This window comes from Peromyscus maniculatus, chromosome X (assembly GCF_049852395.1).
Source record: "Peromyscus maniculatus bairdii isolate BWxNUB_F1_BW_parent chromosome X, HU_Pman_BW_mat_3.1, whole genome shotgun sequence".
Classification (NCBI taxonomy): domain Eukaryota; kingdom Metazoa; phylum Chordata; class Mammalia; order Rodentia; family Cricetidae; genus Peromyscus; species Peromyscus maniculatus.
Window position 1 is genome coordinate 135,054,561 of NC_134875.1, and position 16,643 is coordinate 135,071,203.

Genomic DNA, 16,643 nt, shown 5'->3' on the forward strand with positions numbered 1-16,643 from the left:
TACATTTTGGTGAGTCAGTGTGTATTCATGGAGCTCAGGACATACAGTGGAGGGGGCTACATGTGTGTGCATGTGTGAGTTCTGACAAGCTGTGTCTGACTGTTGATTATTTGGGGGCATTGCATGAGGCTGTGTATGACCAGTTATGCCTGTGTGGTTTTCTGGGATGTAATCTGGAAGGTTCCAGTGCTGCTCTTGTGCAAGGGTCTGCTTATACACCTATATGTGATAGTGCCCATGGTTCCAGATGTTGTGCGTGAGGGCTTTGGGGTAGGAGTCAATAAGATTGCAGTCGTGTGAGACTGCAGGACCATGCAACTTTGAGGGCAGAAGAATGTACCAAGGCAGGCTCTTTGTGTTTTAGGGTTTGGGTTGAGTCCAGGGGACAGGATTATGACTGTGTGTGTCTGTGTCATTTTCCTGCTTGGGAGTGGCCAAGGCAGGCTGTATGTATGTATATGTATGTATGAGGGCTGTTTGGCTGGAAAGCCCATCTTGGGAATGGGTTGGGGATAGGGGCTGGGCTGGGATTGGTGTCCCTCAGCCTTACGGCAGAAGATACAATCCAGGAGGGCAGCTAGACCGGGAGCAGACAGGCAAGACGGTGGAAGCATCATTGCCTGGTCTCTGTAGATATGTCCGGGACTTGCCTCCTTGCCTCCACAGCCTAAGTTGCGTGTTTTGGCCCCTGTCCATCTTTCTTGTCTTGGTTTTGAGGTCAAGGGCAAGGGTTGGAGCACTTGCTGGGGCGTTGGCTCCTCTTCTTGCGAAACTCGAACTCATCTACGGTCCACACTGCTCCCTTCTCACTCTCCACTCGCACAAAGCACTTGTGCAAGCTCAGGTTGTGGCGGATGGCATTCTGTGGAAGGAAGACCAGGCCCCCGGGCGGGGAGGGGGTGGACAGTCATCCAGTGAGTTCAGCAGACCTCAGCCCTGACCTGCCCCTTCCCCACATGTTTAGCCCAAGGTTAACCACCCCTTGGAGCCATCCCAGCCCCCCCGGCTGTGTACGGAGGTGCTCACTTTCCAGGTGGCCGGGTGGTTTCTGAAGTAGGCAAACATGCATGTGAACCAGTGGTAGATTTCATTGAGTGTTCTCTGCTTCTCTGGAGCTTCCAGGATGGCCTGGAAGGTGGAGTCGGGTGGGGTGAGCATGCTTCCTCAGAATTGTGCACTCTCGGTGCAGAGGGACGCAGCAGGGTGGGAGGCAAGCAGCCCCGACCCCCAGCTGCCAGGCCTAGGCTGGCCCGCTTACCCATCGGATGAGGGTGGCGTAGGTGAAGGGCGGTCTCATGTTGTGGAACTTGAAATAGTCCATGTTGTGGAAGAACTCTGCAGAGGGTTGGGATAGATCAGGCCCCACGACCTCCTCACACCCACCTTTGTCTCCAAGGCCTGAAAGCCCCCCATTAGCACCAAGGGTGGAGGGGGTGGGTCTGTGATCACACACAGGTACTGTTTACTCAGTACCCGCCATCAGCTAACTCTTCCTTGCACCACTTTTCCCAAAATAACGCCCCCCCCCATTAAAAAGAAGTTGGGTAACGTGCACATCCAAGGCATGTAAGCAGTTCAAGTGGTGTAGCCGGTATGACACCAAAGAGTTGTGGTTCCTGGTAAATCCACAACCTAGGCCTGGCAGGTGGGAGTGGATTGGTGAGCTTGGAAGAATCCACCTGATTCCCCTTGAGGTAGGAAGAAGGGAGGGTTCCTTGGAATTCCTTAGCTAGGTCCCTCTCTCATGACCAAATGAAACAGCTGATGCCAGGTGGGTGGGGCATGGCTCCAATCCCCAAAAGACAGGGGCCCGGAGCTATGGATTTGTACCCACTGCAGGCTTCTAGGCCTAATAAACTCGGGTGCCCTTTCCTCCCAGCCGCTGGTGAGGGTGAGAGGGGAACGGGGAACTCCTTTGTACCTCCTGGCACCAATTGGTATTAGGAGCGTGGGGTCGTCAGATGGGGTGCAGAGTCCACTGACCTGGAAAGGTGCCGTTTCCATGGCTTCCCCAGAGGTGCCTCCGCACGGCAAACAGGCTGTCTGAGGGCTCCCGGGGAGCAGACCAGGCTGGGAGAACACTGCCCTGCGAGCTCGCAGCTACAATGCAGCAGGAGTTCTTGTCCACCGAGGCCTGGGCGGAGTTAGGAGAGGCTCGTGATTGAGAGGCTTAAGCTTTTCATTTCCTCTTATCCTTTCCAAAATGATTCTGTATTTGTATTATTAATTAAATTTGTTTCTGGACAATTTTGCACATGTATGCAATACGTACAGACCACTTCACCCTACTTCCTCCCTCTACTGCTTACCCGCTTCCTCCTCACAGATCTCTCTCTCATCCATGTCTATTTTGTTTAAAAAATATTAATTTTATTATTATTACTATTAGAGATGGGGTCTTACTATGTAGCCCTGGCTGGCCTGGAACTTACAGAAACTTACCTGCCTCTGCATCCTGAGTGTACCACCATGCCTTGTCTATTCATTTTATTTTTGTGTTACTTAATTATTTTTCTGAGATAGTCTCACTATATAAATCTGGCTGACCTGTACCTCCCATCTCCTAGCTCTACCTCTGGAGTTCGGGATTATAAGTGTGTGTCAACACTTGTAGCTTCTATTTTTATTTTATATTTTATTTTTTTAGACAGGGTCTCTCTGTGTAGTCCTGGCTGTCCTGGAGCCCACTCTGCAGACCTGGCTGGCTTCAAACTCACAGCGATCCACCTACCTCTTCCTCCCAAGTTCTGGGATTAAAGGCGTGTGCCACCATACTGGCTTTCCATTTTACTTTTAAAAATGTTTGCTTGTTTCTTTATTTACTTATGCAGGGTCTCACATTGTAATACAGGCTAGTCTGCAATTTACTATGTAGCACAGGATGGCCTCAAATTTGGGGCACGCGCTTGCTGTATCAACCTCCCAAGTGCTGAGATTTCTGCCTAACCACCACTCAGTTTCCATTTTATTTTTACTTTAAAAATGTTTTTCTGAGGCAGGGTCTCATGTAGCCCATGCTGGCCCTCTAGCTTGTTATGTATGGTAGGATGACCTTGACACTCGTGATCCTCTTGCCTCCACCTCTGGAGTGCTGGGATTACAGGTACGAGTCATTATACCCAGCTTCCATTCTATTTTGATTGTAAATGAACAAAAGGATTTTGTGTGTATGGACATTTTGCCTGCATGCATGTCTGTGCACCACATATGTGCCTGGTGCCTGTGGAAGCCAGAAAAGTGCACTGGATTCACTGGAACTGGAGTTAGAGACAGTTGTGAGCTGCCCTGTGGGTGCTGGGAAACTCTGGTCCCCTGGAAGAGCAGCAGGTTCTCTTAATCCCTGATCCATCTCTCCAGTCCTCCAACCCCACTTGATTTTAAAATTTGCATTTACTTATTTGGTTATATTTATATCTCACTTGTGTGTATGTATGATGTGTATACACATACATGTTTGTATGTGTGTAAGTGCTGGTGCATGTGTAGAGATCGGAGGGCAATCTTGGATGTTAGTCCTAACCTTTCACCTTGTTTGAGACAGGATCTCTTGTATGCCTCTGCTTATGCCAGGCTAGCCGGCCTATGAGCTTTGAGTTTGGGAGGTTCTGTTTTTTTCAGACAGAGTTTCCCTATGTAGACCAGTCTGGCCTGAATTTATAGGGATCTGACTGCCTCTGTCTCCTAGGTGCTGGGATTAAAGGCTTGTGCTAACATGCACAGCATTTTGGGTAATTGTGTCTCCACCTGAGTGCGCTGGGATTACAGACTTGTATACTCTGCATCTGGTGTGGATGCTGGGATCCAAACTCAGATCCTTTTACTTGTATGGCAAGCACTCTTCCCATTGAACATTCTCCCCAACTCCTCCTGTTTATTTGGGTTTTTTGTTTTGTTTTTCAAGACAAGGTTTCTATGTAACAGCCCTGGCTGTCCTGGAACTCACTCTGTAGACCAGGCTGGCCTCGAACTCACAGAGATCCACCTGGCTCTGCCTCCTGAGTGCTGGGATTAAAGGTGTGCACCACCACCCTCTGGCTATTTGTATTTTTTAAACTTTTATTCTCCTCTCATACATTACATCCCACCCATAGTTTCCCCTCCCTCCACTCTTCCCAGTTCCTCCCTCCACATCCGCTCTCCCCCAGATCAACTCCTCTTGTTTCTGATTTAAATAAGACTGGGCACAGACCCTCATATCATGGCTGGATGTGGCAGCTCAGTTTTTTTTTTTTTTTTTTTTTTAGAGACAAGGTCTTCTGTGTTGGTCAGGATTGTTTTGAACTCAAGGGGTCAAGTGATCCTCCTTCAAGTAGCTAGAACTACAGGTGCATAGCGTGTGTCCAGTGAGGTCAGTGCTTTTGAGAAGGGCACCACCCTCTTGCCAATTGCAGGCTGTGGCGGAACTCCACAAAGTAGCTGTGGAACATCTTGATTAGATACAGGAGTGAGCATGCTATGACGCCAGAGATGCTGAGGCTGGGGGTGAGCAGGGGCTGAATTGGGATCCCCTAGCATCCACCTGTGAATTTGAGAGAATCAGCTAAGTCTTCCTGGCCTCAGTTGTCTTCATGTGGTCATTAGGACGACAGTGGTAGCTACCTCAGGTGTAGTATGAGACTTGAGTAAGCTCACATGAGCAAAGTGCCTGGGACTGGCTGTGTGAAATGTAGGGTCACACAGGACCGACCCTACAGCGTTCAGTGTTCTGAGGTTGCTATCCTGAAATTTGAATCTAGGGCCCTCCGTTTTCTTTTTGCAGTGCACCCTCTGAGTCTGCCACTGGTGCACTGGGGTTACTGTCTGCCCCCTGTATGTGGCTACCTATTATTGCTTTGAAAAAGCAGAATCGTGATGTTTTGGGGTCACAAGGTCGGAGGGTGTGTACGCGTATTAAAGAGGCGGGAATGGCCTGTACAGGCCAGGGCTGGTATGCGAGAAGAGGCCACTTGGCCTGTAAGGGCTTCTCTCTTGCCCCTAGACGTTAAAGTCTTCTGCCTCTGGACTTGGGGTACTCACCATAGCTGGAGCCTTTGACAGTGCCATCTTCCCGGCCAGGTGGGCCTGCATAGCACCCAGCTTCTCCTTTTCCAGCTCCAGCTGTGGGGATGTCCACCAAAGTGAGCTCTCCACCTGGTCTTTCTCAGCCACACCTTTGGCTGCACTAAGGCCTTCCCTTGGAGTGCCGCCCCCTCCTTCTTTGCCCTCAGCCACCCCCCCTGCAGGCATTACCTGCTGTTCCAGAGACTGCACCACTTCTCGCTGCTGCAGGAGGCACTGCGCTTTGCCCTTCTCATCCAGGAGGTGATCTGCTTGGCAATGCCTGAGCAAGGAGAAGATTCCATGTAGCTGACCGTGCCGGCTCAGGCCTCCTGGCTTGGTGTTCCATTTAGGGACAGCCAAGACCCTTTGGGAGATTTCTCCTGAGAGTCAGTTTCTCTACACCCAACCAGAGCCCCATCTCTCTCTCTCTCTCTCTCTCTCTCTCTCTCTCTCTCTCTCTCTCTCTCTCTCTCTCTCTCTCTCTCTCCCATCTGGACCGCGGTAACAACACACTCTGGCTTCCAGGCCTGAGCTATCAGAAAGGTGGTGAGGGAGAACGGTACCTCAGGTGGTGGGCACAGCCTAGGCAATGGCCTGGCCGTACAGGGCCTGTGTCGTTGCCAAGAGTTAGGTGAGTAGTGAAATACAGAAGGGGAAGGGAGCAGATAGGAAGCCGAGGGGAAAGAGCCACAGCCATCTAGAGGGGCCGAAATGGGAGGCTCAGAAATGTGTGTTGCGTGGGGGGAAGCAGGGGGTGGGGTGGGGTGGGGGAGCAGTTGGGTTCATGGCCAACAGTCATCACACCTGTGTGCGCTTCATTGAGACTTAATTCTGTTTGGGCCTTAGTTCCTTTGTGTATACAATGGAACTAAGATAACTCTCAGCATATACCTTCATTATTATGTTTCGTCATAGAGGTGAGACAGCCTGGGCCTAGAGAAGCCCAGTAACTTGTCCACGATCACAGACCAGGGAGGGATGAAGTCTCAGCCTTCACCACTTTCTCCTTGTCATCCATCAAAAGGATTCTGAGTTGAGATATGCAGTCCAGACCTCTGCTCAGACACCAGAACCCCATGGGTAGAGTCAGGATACTCACTTAAGAAACTCTTCTGGCTCCTCGAAGACCTTCTCGCAACCAGGCCACTTGCAGACTCCGTTTACCAGCAGTGGGTAGGATCCTTGCGGGGCAGCCAGAAGGTTGCTAGGTTGGGGGTGAGAGAACCCAGGATATGAGCAGAGGGGTGGCCAGAGAGAACGGGGTCTTCCCAACACTGCCAACTTACTTATCTTTCCTGGGTGTCCCTGAGCGTGGGAAGGTGCAGAGTAGAGCCGGCTCCCTGGACACCCATTCCAGACTGGCTACGTTGATCCCTGTGGGCAGAGACCGTGTCCTTCTGGAGCTGCAAGCCAGGCCCTGCAGCTTGTCCCAGAAGGCTTCTCCGTTCCCTGAATCTTGAAGATTCTGACTCATAGGGCACTGCTGTTCCCACAGAGCAGGGCTTCCGACAGGGCAGCCTAAAGATGCCCACTGGCAAGTAGTGACATTTTGACGAATGGCAGCGATTTATGGTTTTTGACATTCTATGTCTTCAGGGTTCTAAGCCTGGGGGTTTTTGGAAGTTGGAGTTTTCATGACTCTTAAGACCCCTCTAGACCTCCATAGGGCTGCAATTCAGACAAGTTTACATGGTGTATGTTCGAAGATCTGAGGACTTGGAGATTCTGTGAAGCCATAGGGAGAAAGCTGAGGTGTTTACCAGGTGGCAGGCCAGGCCGGGCCTTGAGGGAGAAGACCCCAGTGGCAGCAGAAGGTGGTGGGAGGCTGATCATGGCCGGGTTGTCCAGCGGGCGCACTTGTAGCACAGGGGTCTGGGCATGGGCATCCACAGTGGAGAGCTGAGGAACAGACATGGGCCATGGCTCAGCCTGGCTCGGGCTCTGCCTCCCGGTTGTCCTGTTTGCTCCCTCTTCCCAGCCTGTTCAGATTCCATACCTGATGCATGAAGTGTGGTCTGTCCTGGAGAAGTGCCTGCAGGTGGGGTGAGGGGCCTAGTCGGGCTCCAGAGGGTGCCACCATGACCAGGGGTACTGTAGGCAGCTGGAAGGGGAGGCAGACGCCATGAGATGCTAGCCTCGTCGTCACAGTCCTGTGTCTCGTTCATCAGCTTTTCACTAAAGTTCCACGTGGTAGCAACTATTCACATAGCCAGTTCACACGTGGACTCTGGGGCTCATGGAGACACGACTCACCAGTATCCAACAGTTACAAGTGGTAGAGTTGGCCCCAACACGGTCACCTTACCTTTCTGGGCTCCAGCCATCTCCTCTTGTCACAGTGAGATGAAGACACATGGCTATGCCCAAGGGATCATAATAAGGTCTCCTTTTGGGACAAGGATTGGGAGGGTGGGGGAAGCCTCGAATCTCTGAGGCCTGGAGAGTGGGGATTTTCTTGGCCCTGCAACATCTGCATAAGTCATAGACTTGCCTGGGACCCATAAACCACTTCCTGTGCCCCAACCAGCCCCCCTCCTGCCACATGCCACAGTAAAGGTCGGCACCTATAGGCTCAGGTACCCCACCCTGCTTGCCCCATTCTGGGCCCCGGGCCTCACCTGCAGCTGTGATGGTGGCAGGGGGTTCAAGGAAGAAGTGTGAGCCCCACCTCGAAGGTCCCGGCCTTGGAAGGCTCCCCCAGGACCCCTGGTCCCTAGGAGCTCTGAGGCCTTGGGTGCAGTCTTCCAGCTTGGCAAGACTCCTGGGGATGGACCAAGGGCCAGGGAAGGGGCCACGGGCTTGGCTGGCCTGGGGTTGGGCATTGGGTTCTTGTCAGAGGCAGGCTGCAGGGACAACAGTGGAATGGAGTCACATGCGTTCCAGGGGTAGTGTAAGATGGTCATCCAATTGGACCATACACATAGCCTCTGGTCAGAGCAGATGTTGGCTAGGGCATGCCCCAAAGGGGCCCATAACTATACCCCAGCCCTTGTGTGTCTTACACACATACACCCTACCCTGATACGTGTGTATGTGTGTATCTATCTATCTATCTATCTATCTATCTATCTATCTATCTATCTATCTATCTATCTATCTATCTATCTATATCACATATATGTATATCCCCCACATGTACATGTCCAGCACCTGACTTGTCTGCATGCACCACAGAGCCCTGTTGTGAATGTGGGGCAATGGGAGTTGGTTGGCGGGGCCTCAGCCTTCTGGTACTCCCTGCATTCTGTACAGGCTGCAATCTTTGCTGACTCTGCTGGGGCTCGTCTTAGGCTCTCTTCTCATTATTTTATTCCAGTGACTTGGGCATGAGCTCAAAGATTCAGCTGGAAGCTATGCGAGGGAAGGTTCCAGGGAACTAGTACTACTAGTGAGAAGTCTACAGCAATAGTGTAGGCAAGTGATGCTGCTGCTGCTGCTGCTAACGTGGATAATGGCCGAGGGAGCTGGGAAGAAATGGCTGGATACTAAGTCTCCTTTGAAGACAGAGTCGGGCAAAGTTGCTGGAAGCTTGGGTGTAGGAGATGAGAGAAAGGGTCAAGATGACTTCTGGGGTTGAGCATAAGCAGCTGTGGCAAAGTGGGCACTACCAGAGATGGAGGGTTGAGGAGCAGAGTTTGCGGTGGTAACACTCAGCCGTGGCTAGACGCAAAGGTAAGCATTAGATGCCTGGATAGACCTGCGGGCAGGGAACTGAATTCAAGACTGCAGAGCTCAGGGCCGCGGTGGGGGTTAGTCTTCTCTGGGCTTCTGTCCTGCACGGAGTTAGCATGGCAGGTGCCAGAAAAAAAAAAAGAGGGGTAGGATTTCTTGATCTAGGGCCTTTGGGTGCCCCCCAAATTAGCCTCACCCCTACTTGCCCCAATCTATGTTCCTCAAGGTTGGAATGCCTACACCATATCCTCTTCCCTTAGCCACACCTCAGTCTTTGGTGTTCCTCCTCAAAGCCCTGTGTGGTGACCCAGGCTTCTCTGCTGAGCCCCAGTACCTTACAGCCCCTGAGAGGCATGGTTTTTTTTTTTCCTTCAGGATCTTACAGTTCTAGTCAGAGAGGCAACCAGATCTTGAAGTGACTATATAATTCTACCCCCCCTTTTAAATTAAAGGGGTGCCCAGGTTCATAAGTCTATAGTCTTTCCATAGCCTTTTTGGACAGGGTCTCATTTAGCCTGGGCTGTCCTGGAACTCATTACATAGCTGTGTTGTTCTTGAACTGTTAGCCTCTGCTTTCTGAGTGCTGGGATTACAAGCCACCATTCCAGGCTGTTGTCTCCACATCTTCCTCTAGGAAGTCCGTGTCCGTGTCTACAGGTCAGAAACTCCCTGCTCTGTATATGTGTGCGCGTGTGTATGTCCTTCTCTAGTCTACATGGGTTGGGCAGACGGCTTCTGAAAACAGCCAGGGAGCACAGAAGTGTTCTGGAAGGCAGTTTCTTCTTTGCTGTCATGTCATGGGGATCATCAGAACTGTGGTCCTGACAGAGACTGGTGTGCGTTTAATACCTGGGTATTAAAACTGTAGTGTCTCAGGGGTTAAACCGTTAGCGTGAGAACCAGGGGTCTGGGTCTGTGGAGGCTGAGGACACGGGCTTCATACAACAGTGATGAGAAGAGGAGGTGAAAGACTGAATGAAGGCAGGCAGCCACGAGGTGATGCTTCTCCAAGGCAAAGGGCAGCAAAGAAAACAATCAGAAACTAGGAGAAGGCCAGGAAGAGATTATAAAAGGAGCCAACCCTGCTGACATCTTGATCTTGGTCTTCTAGCCTCCAGAACTGTGACACAATAAACTATGCTGTATAAGTCACCCAGTTTGTGATACTTCATTATAGCAGTCCAAGCAAACATGTATCAAGTTCGGTGAGTAGAATTTTCCACCATAATGGCTTAGCCCTCATGGGCGGACCATGGTCACTTTTGAAGCAGTCTAGATATTTGGCCAGAACTTATAAGAAATCTCCCTAAATACATCTGGAACTGACTCTGGGAAGCATCAGTACATTCTCAGAAAGGGGACCCAAATTGGATATGGTCTGTCTGGTGGCAGTAGGGACCTAGAGGGCTGGGCTGGCCAGCCAGCTTCCTGCACTGTCTGTTGGGGCGTCCCTTTTTGACTGTTTCTCAGAAGCTGTATGGAGGTTGTTTCTGGGACATAGAATATGTTTTCCTATCGGGGTCTACATCTGGGCCCTGTTGTCACAACCCCAACTTGGCCAGATTTTTCTGCCATTGACGTCATGGCGGCCGGATGCACCGGGCTTCATCGGCAACAGAGAGGAAGAGAAGGGGGCAGACAACCCACCCCACAGGTTTCGTTCCGAGAACTGCCTGGTCCATCCCATAGCCGGATAGGCCCAGGTAGGGTGATGTGGGTGCTAGCGGATGTGGTAGGTGACGTCCATCTGGCCACCATGCAAACCCCAAGTTCTGTAGATCCTGTATTTCTTGGATGTCAGAGAGGCCCAAGGTTGGACGCTTGGTGGGTGTTAGGCAGGCCTCATGGATATTGGGACCCGTTGGGTCTTCAAATGGTAGAGTAACCGAAACTTAGAACTATAGGGTCTCATTTCTTAGAGCCAATGGATTTCAGGATATTAGGAATACAAACTTTGTAGGGTGCATGGATTCACCTCACTGTGTAGATCCCTGTCCCAGAGTCCAAAGAAATGGGAACCACCTAAAGGCTAGGAAGCCCAAAACTCTATAAGGCCTCTTGCTGGGCCTGGAATGTCAGCAAGTTCTCCTCAGCTTCCTCCCCGAGCTCCCTAAAGGCAGAGAATTGGAAGGACCCTCTTCTGCCCTGATCTGCAGGACAGGCTTTGCCCTCCTTTCTAATTTGGGACAGTAACAGGGGCCACTTGCCAAAGTTAGTACATATAAAATGCTGAGCAAAATGTCTCGCTGATAAATGGACACTTACATATGGCTCCTCCAGCCCCCTATCCTGGGACAGCATTCCCCAAATCATAACATTCTGCCAGAGATAGGGGCAAGAGGAAGACATTTGGCCTGGGACTCATGGAAAGAGCACACCACCAGGCTCTTTGGAAAGACCTCAGAATAGTGATCTCCAGGAATCTAGCACCAACTCTGAGGACACATTCTTACTGATATCCCTTCATCATTACTATTCTCTGGTCAGCTAGGGCTTCTGACTCATGGGGCCCGGGGTCTTACATAGGCCAGAGTTTCTGAGGCTTGGCCTCATTCCATGATTATGGATCATCTTGCTGAAATCTGGATCCAATTTTTGAGAAGGCAGAAAGGGGGACTGACATCTCAAGTCTCCTGGGTACTGTGGGGGTAAACTGAGGCCACAATGGGGGATGGTCAGAGGCAAGGTCCCACTGAGAATTCTGAGATCTGATCTTGAGTTTAACTGACACAACATCTCTGTGAGGCCTGGAAAGAGTATGGGATGGAGGAAGGCCAGGGTCTTTCTGTCCTGTCATCCACCCACCCACCCATCCATGCATGCATCCATCCATCCATGCATCCATCCATCATGTGTGTTTGTGTGTGCCCATATGTGTATGAACAAAGACATGGGGAAACAGACACGGAAGAAGAGATACAGGTGGAGAGAGAGAGATAGAGATATAGAGTGAGGGACATGAGATGGAACAGAAATAGATCACAGAGATGTGAGAGCTATTTAGAGAAACAGTGATGGAGAAATAATGAGAAAAAGAGTGAAAGAAACAGAGAGATAGAGAGAGGATTGACTCAAATAATCACTGGCCTCTGGCCGCTAGCTGCCAGAGACATCCATGGCTGGTATTGAATTGTTTTGCAAAGCAACATCAGAAAAGCAGTATTGGTCTTGTACAAGGACAACTACTAAGGACCAGAGCAGAGTAGAAAGCTTTGGCCATAGACTTATGCATGCAGAGAATGGGATTTGTGATGAATGCAATGTTTCAACATGAGGGATCGTGCAGGCTAGGTTAACAAATGCTTCTGAGACAGGAGAAAGTCAAGTGACTGGATAGAATGATCAGTCCACTTTCCCACCAGCAGCTCTCTGCCCACTTGAAATGTCTCCAGCATCACAGGCTCTAGAATAATTTCCAGATCCCCCGAAGACATACATTTTAATGCCTGTCATTGTGTGTTCAGCCTTGTGCTAAGCACCTAGCATGATTAATAGATCCAATCCCCAGAAAGAGCCTTTGAGGTAGGTACTAATATAACCATCACAGTACATACGAGGAAATGGAGGGACAGAGAGGTTGAGTGATGGTTAAAATTCACATAGATGACTTGAGGTGAGGCTAGGTTGTTCCAGACAGTCTGGCTCCAGTACCCACACTTTTGACCTCTGTAGTAAATGGAAAAAATGAAGCCATAAAGGAGACTGGAAGCCAATATGGGGTGAACAACTATCTCATTTTCAAGTGGCAAAATACTTTTAAAGCACAAAGCCATAGACAGAAGCCACATGAGAAAAGAGTAGTCTGAATACATAAAACACATGTGCATTACAAAGCACAATAAGTAGGAAAAAAAGCAGATGACAGTCAGGTATAGTGACGTGTGCCTTTAATCCAAGCACCCGTGAGACAGTGGCAGATGGCTGGGTCTCTGTGAATGTGAGGTCAGCCTGGTCTACACAGTGAGTTCTCTAGGCCAGCCAGGGCTATACAGTGAGACCCTGTCTCAAAACAAAAACAATAGAAAAGCACACAAATGGAGCTGGAAAGATGGCTCACTGGTTAAGAACAATGGTTGCTCTTCCCGAGGAGGTGGCTTCAATTCCCAGCATCCATGTGGCAAATCACAAACATCTGTAACTCTAGTCCCATGGGATCCCACACCCTCTTCTGGCCTCTATGGGCACCAGGCACGCATATGGTACACATGCAGGCAAACATGCATACCCATAAAATAAGTAAATAAATAAAATTAAAACACACATATTCACAAATGATGAACTTGGGGCAAATGTTTGCCATATACATATAGCCAATAGAAAGTTATTATCCTTTCCAAATTAAGATCTGTAGAAAAAAATCTTGAGTACTCTATTAGGAGTAAGAACATGATCATACAACTCTTGTTCACAAAGCACAAATGGCCAGTAGTCATTAAAAGTCACCAAAGAATGCAAAATTTGACAATGTAACTTCTTCTTATGATGGATTAAAAGTGGTAATACCCACCTACAATTCTAAGATTAGCTTGAATAGAAACAACATAAAACAAGACAGCATTTTGGAAAAGCAATTTGCAGAGAGAACAAAAAATAAAATAAAACAAAACAAAACACAAAAAGCCTTAAAAAACGAATACTCCTTCTTCCCCAGCTACTCCATTTTCAGGGTCCAAGGAGTCAGACATGGATTTTTGTAATTAGAAGAAACCTGAATATCCAACCATCAGCACTTAATTCAGGCAATTCAGAGCGTGATGTGAGGACAGTCATGGCAGACATAAAAGATCACGTGTTCATTTTTTTAGTATGCTACAAAAATGGTGTTGATTGAATAAAGCAGGAACAAACCCCAAATACAGCGTGATTCTAATTTGTTTAAAAATACTAACAGCTAACAGTGAGAACTTACCATATACCAGATACAGTGCCACAGGACTAAGCCTGAAGAGACTAGCTCACCCTTGTCCTGAACTGCCTGTTCTCCATGGACATGAACTCTGGTCACACTCACACAGTCCTTAGATAAACCATGGTTGACCACGCTGTGAAGTGCCTTTTGAGAGCGTGTTCTATTATGTGACACAGCAGAAGTTCAATTAAATGCTAAGATTGACCTGCTGCTCACAACCCTCCTCCCCAGAGGACCAACAAAACTGATAGCCATTTTTGGAAAACGGAGCTCTCCAGTCATTATTAGCAAGCACCAGCGGTGGTCCACTCTCTGTGCTGGATACTGGGGGGAGAAGCAGGTGGAGGAAGGCGAGCCCAGAGAGTCGGAGAGGTGGAGGAAAGCAATGGGACACAGGTGGTCAGGATGGAAGAGACAGAGAGGAATCTAGTCAGAGCCTCTTAAAGACATGGACAGTGAGTGGCCATTCACCGGAGAAAGACAGAGACAGACAAAGGAACAGGGTGAGACAGGAAAAGAAGTGGGGGGCATCAAGAGGAAAGAAATGAGATGCAGTTCAAGTGCCCAGTTCCAGCTGGACAAGATGCTGAGTGGCCCAAAGCTCTGGCATTCATAGAGACTTGCATTTAAAAACCCTGTCCATCTGTGCCTCAAACCATCAATTTTCTTCTTTTTGTCCCTGTCTAAGGACTGACTGCTCCACCTATCTGGTACTTAGGATAAATGGTATTAGTTTCAAAAGTCCTTACCTGGAGTTGACAGTGGCTGAGTGTGTCCAGCTGGACTGGAGGGCTCCTGACCCCCCTAACTGCTATCTCCCTGACACTTTCTCCAGCAGAGCTGTGTCTGGTGGGGGAGAGCAGGGACACTCACCTTGGTGAAGTGGACTGACAGAGAAGGATCAGCCTGGCTTGTGGGAAACTGCCACATTATCAAAAACAACTTTGCTTTTATACCGAGAAGAAAAACCACGGTGTGGAAGCCGCAGACCTCTCTCTTCTAATAATCCAATTTTTTTTTTGATGAGTGTGTGTGCTGATAATCACAGGGTGGGGGGGGTTCTCATAGTTTTTTTTTTCTCTCTCTCTCGCTTTGTTTATTCTTTTCTTATGAGACTTAAACGGAAATTTTGAAATTTTGGGTTTTTTCTTTGCCCTTTACAAGTCATCTGAAAATATGATTTCTTCCCCTCACCACAGAGGTAAAAGGTATCAATGAGATAACAGGGCTCATGAGAAACCACAATTTCTTAAACAAAAGTGTGTAGAGTCAGAAAAAAAAAATAAGGGAAGATAAATCACAAAGGCATCCCAAGGCAGGTAGAGACACGGTTCTGTGCATGGCAGGATGTTTGAGTACCCCTGGTCTGAACAGGAGAACAGGAGAAGGGATCTGAAGCCCAACATTTGGATGGGAAACAGCAAAGAAAGAGATGGACTAGTGCTTGGTTTCCAGAGGCTGCATCCTGCTTCAGGCCTCGCTTTTTCCTCAGGTAGAATCAATATGATCATCACCATTCCTGCTGCCAGAGGGTGGGAGAGCTGGACACCTCTGTAACCTTCCTTCCCATAGAAGGCAAGAGCTATGTAATGCAGTTCATGGAGAAAGAAAGTGGGGTGTACTCCTACCACAAATTCATAGAATCAACCAGTCTCAGAATCACTGGCTCCTAGAATCTGCTGCGAGTCTCTGTGTGAAGAGGAAAGACTCTCCACATGCTGTTTATGCTTCAGCGCTCTGACCCAGCCGTCACCCACCTGGGAACAGCCCGAACGGGTCCTAACGGCCCCATACTAATGCATCAAACATCACACCCAAGGGCTAGGGTAAGAAAGGCTCGCCCGCCATGCAGCTCAGAGGCAGAGGGCTTGCTTAACATGTGCAAGACTCCTGGGTCCATCCTCAGCACCACCAACACAAGATTAAGGAAAAAAAAGTCATACACAAGGCAGCCCAGGGTTCCCATCCTGTCAGGAACAATATAACTATATAGCCTGATGATTCTGATTACCGCCCCCCCGCCCCAGCCTTTGTGACATTCTACTATGAAAAGCCCCAGTTTCACCCAGCATCCTAACACACACCAGTAATCCCAGCACCCAGGAGGTTGAGGCAGAAGGATCAAGAGTTGAAGGCTGCCTGGGGCTATATAGCCAAATTCTGTCTCAAAAACCTAAACAACAAAACGAAAGAAAAGCTACAGTTCCCAAAGGTTTAGGATTCTAAGTCACTGCCATAATTTTGGTAGCCAACATTTATCTAGAAATGTCCGCATTCCAGTCACAGAGCTGACCATTTCTCACAAATAATTGTGTCCAATCCTCACCCTTTGAGGTCCATCTCATCATTACTGTATTGCTAATAAACCGATGGGGAAAAGGGAGGTACAACTTGCCCAAGGTCACAAAGATGGAAAATAGGGGTCCTTAGCACTGGGTTCTGAAGCGCCCAGTTTTCCTGAAGCCCACAGTGTCGGGTTTTAATTTCTAGGCTTCGATGACAGGGAAGTTCTGGGATTTGGAGACTCTTCTGGAGCTTGACGCTTGGGAGCTTTTAGAGTTTTTGTACAAGATTGGCAGTTGCATTTTCTCGCTTCGGCCCAGACCCGCTCCCTCCAAGCACTGCTTAACACAGACCAGCCTCTACAGATTTCTCCTGACCAGGCATGGCCAAAGCTTCCAGCTTTTGGTGCCCTGGCACCCCGGAGAGCGTAGAGTTCCAGGTATCCAACTGCAACTTCTTTGCAAGACCGGCTTCGGGCCTGATGAAGAGAAAGTAGAAGTGAGTTTTTATTCACACGATACTAGTCTAGTGGCAAATACCCAGCCCTTTACCGCTTCCCTCCTCCTTTGCCCCCTTTTCCTTCTGCCTATCTTCACCCCCCACCCCCCGCCAAAATAAAAGAGAGAGTGGCTTTCTTCAACTTAACTCACCTTTCTAGAAAAGAAAGACAAGAGTGGAACTGATGATGGCCTGGCTTTGTAAAGACAAGAGGGGAAAAAAGTGAATAGAAAAAAAAAAG

The 16,643-nt window shown here is 49.1% G+C and overlaps 1 protein-coding gene across 2 annotated transcripts; it reads right to left on the reverse strand.

Moving 5' to 3' along the window:
• Positions 1-31: 31 nt before the first annotated feature.
• Foxp3 (forkhead box P3) lies at positions 32-16,643 on the reverse strand. Of its 2 annotated transcripts, XM_076562489.1 has the most exons (13): positions 16,555-16,643; positions 14,495-16,382; positions 7,659-7,883; positions 7,037-7,141; positions 6,801-6,939; positions 6,327-6,414; positions 6,140-6,244; positions 5,230-5,320; positions 5,017-5,097; positions 1,984-2,134; positions 1,259-1,335; positions 1,027-1,128; positions 32-862 (listed from the first exon to the last, which is right to left on the reverse strand). In XM_076562489.1, exons 2-13 carry the CDS (start codon positions 14,549-14,551, stop codon positions 719-721), a joined length of 1,365 nt encoding a protein of 454 aa, XP_076418604.1. In that variant the 5' UTR covers positions 14,552-16,382; positions 16,555-16,643; the 3' UTR covers positions 32-718. The 2 variants fall into 2 exon arrangements, with proteins under 2 accessions (XP_076418604.1, XP_015844090.2); XM_015988604.3 differs by lacking the exons at positions 14,495-16,382; positions 16,555-16,643 and having other exon boundaries at positions 7,659-8,263.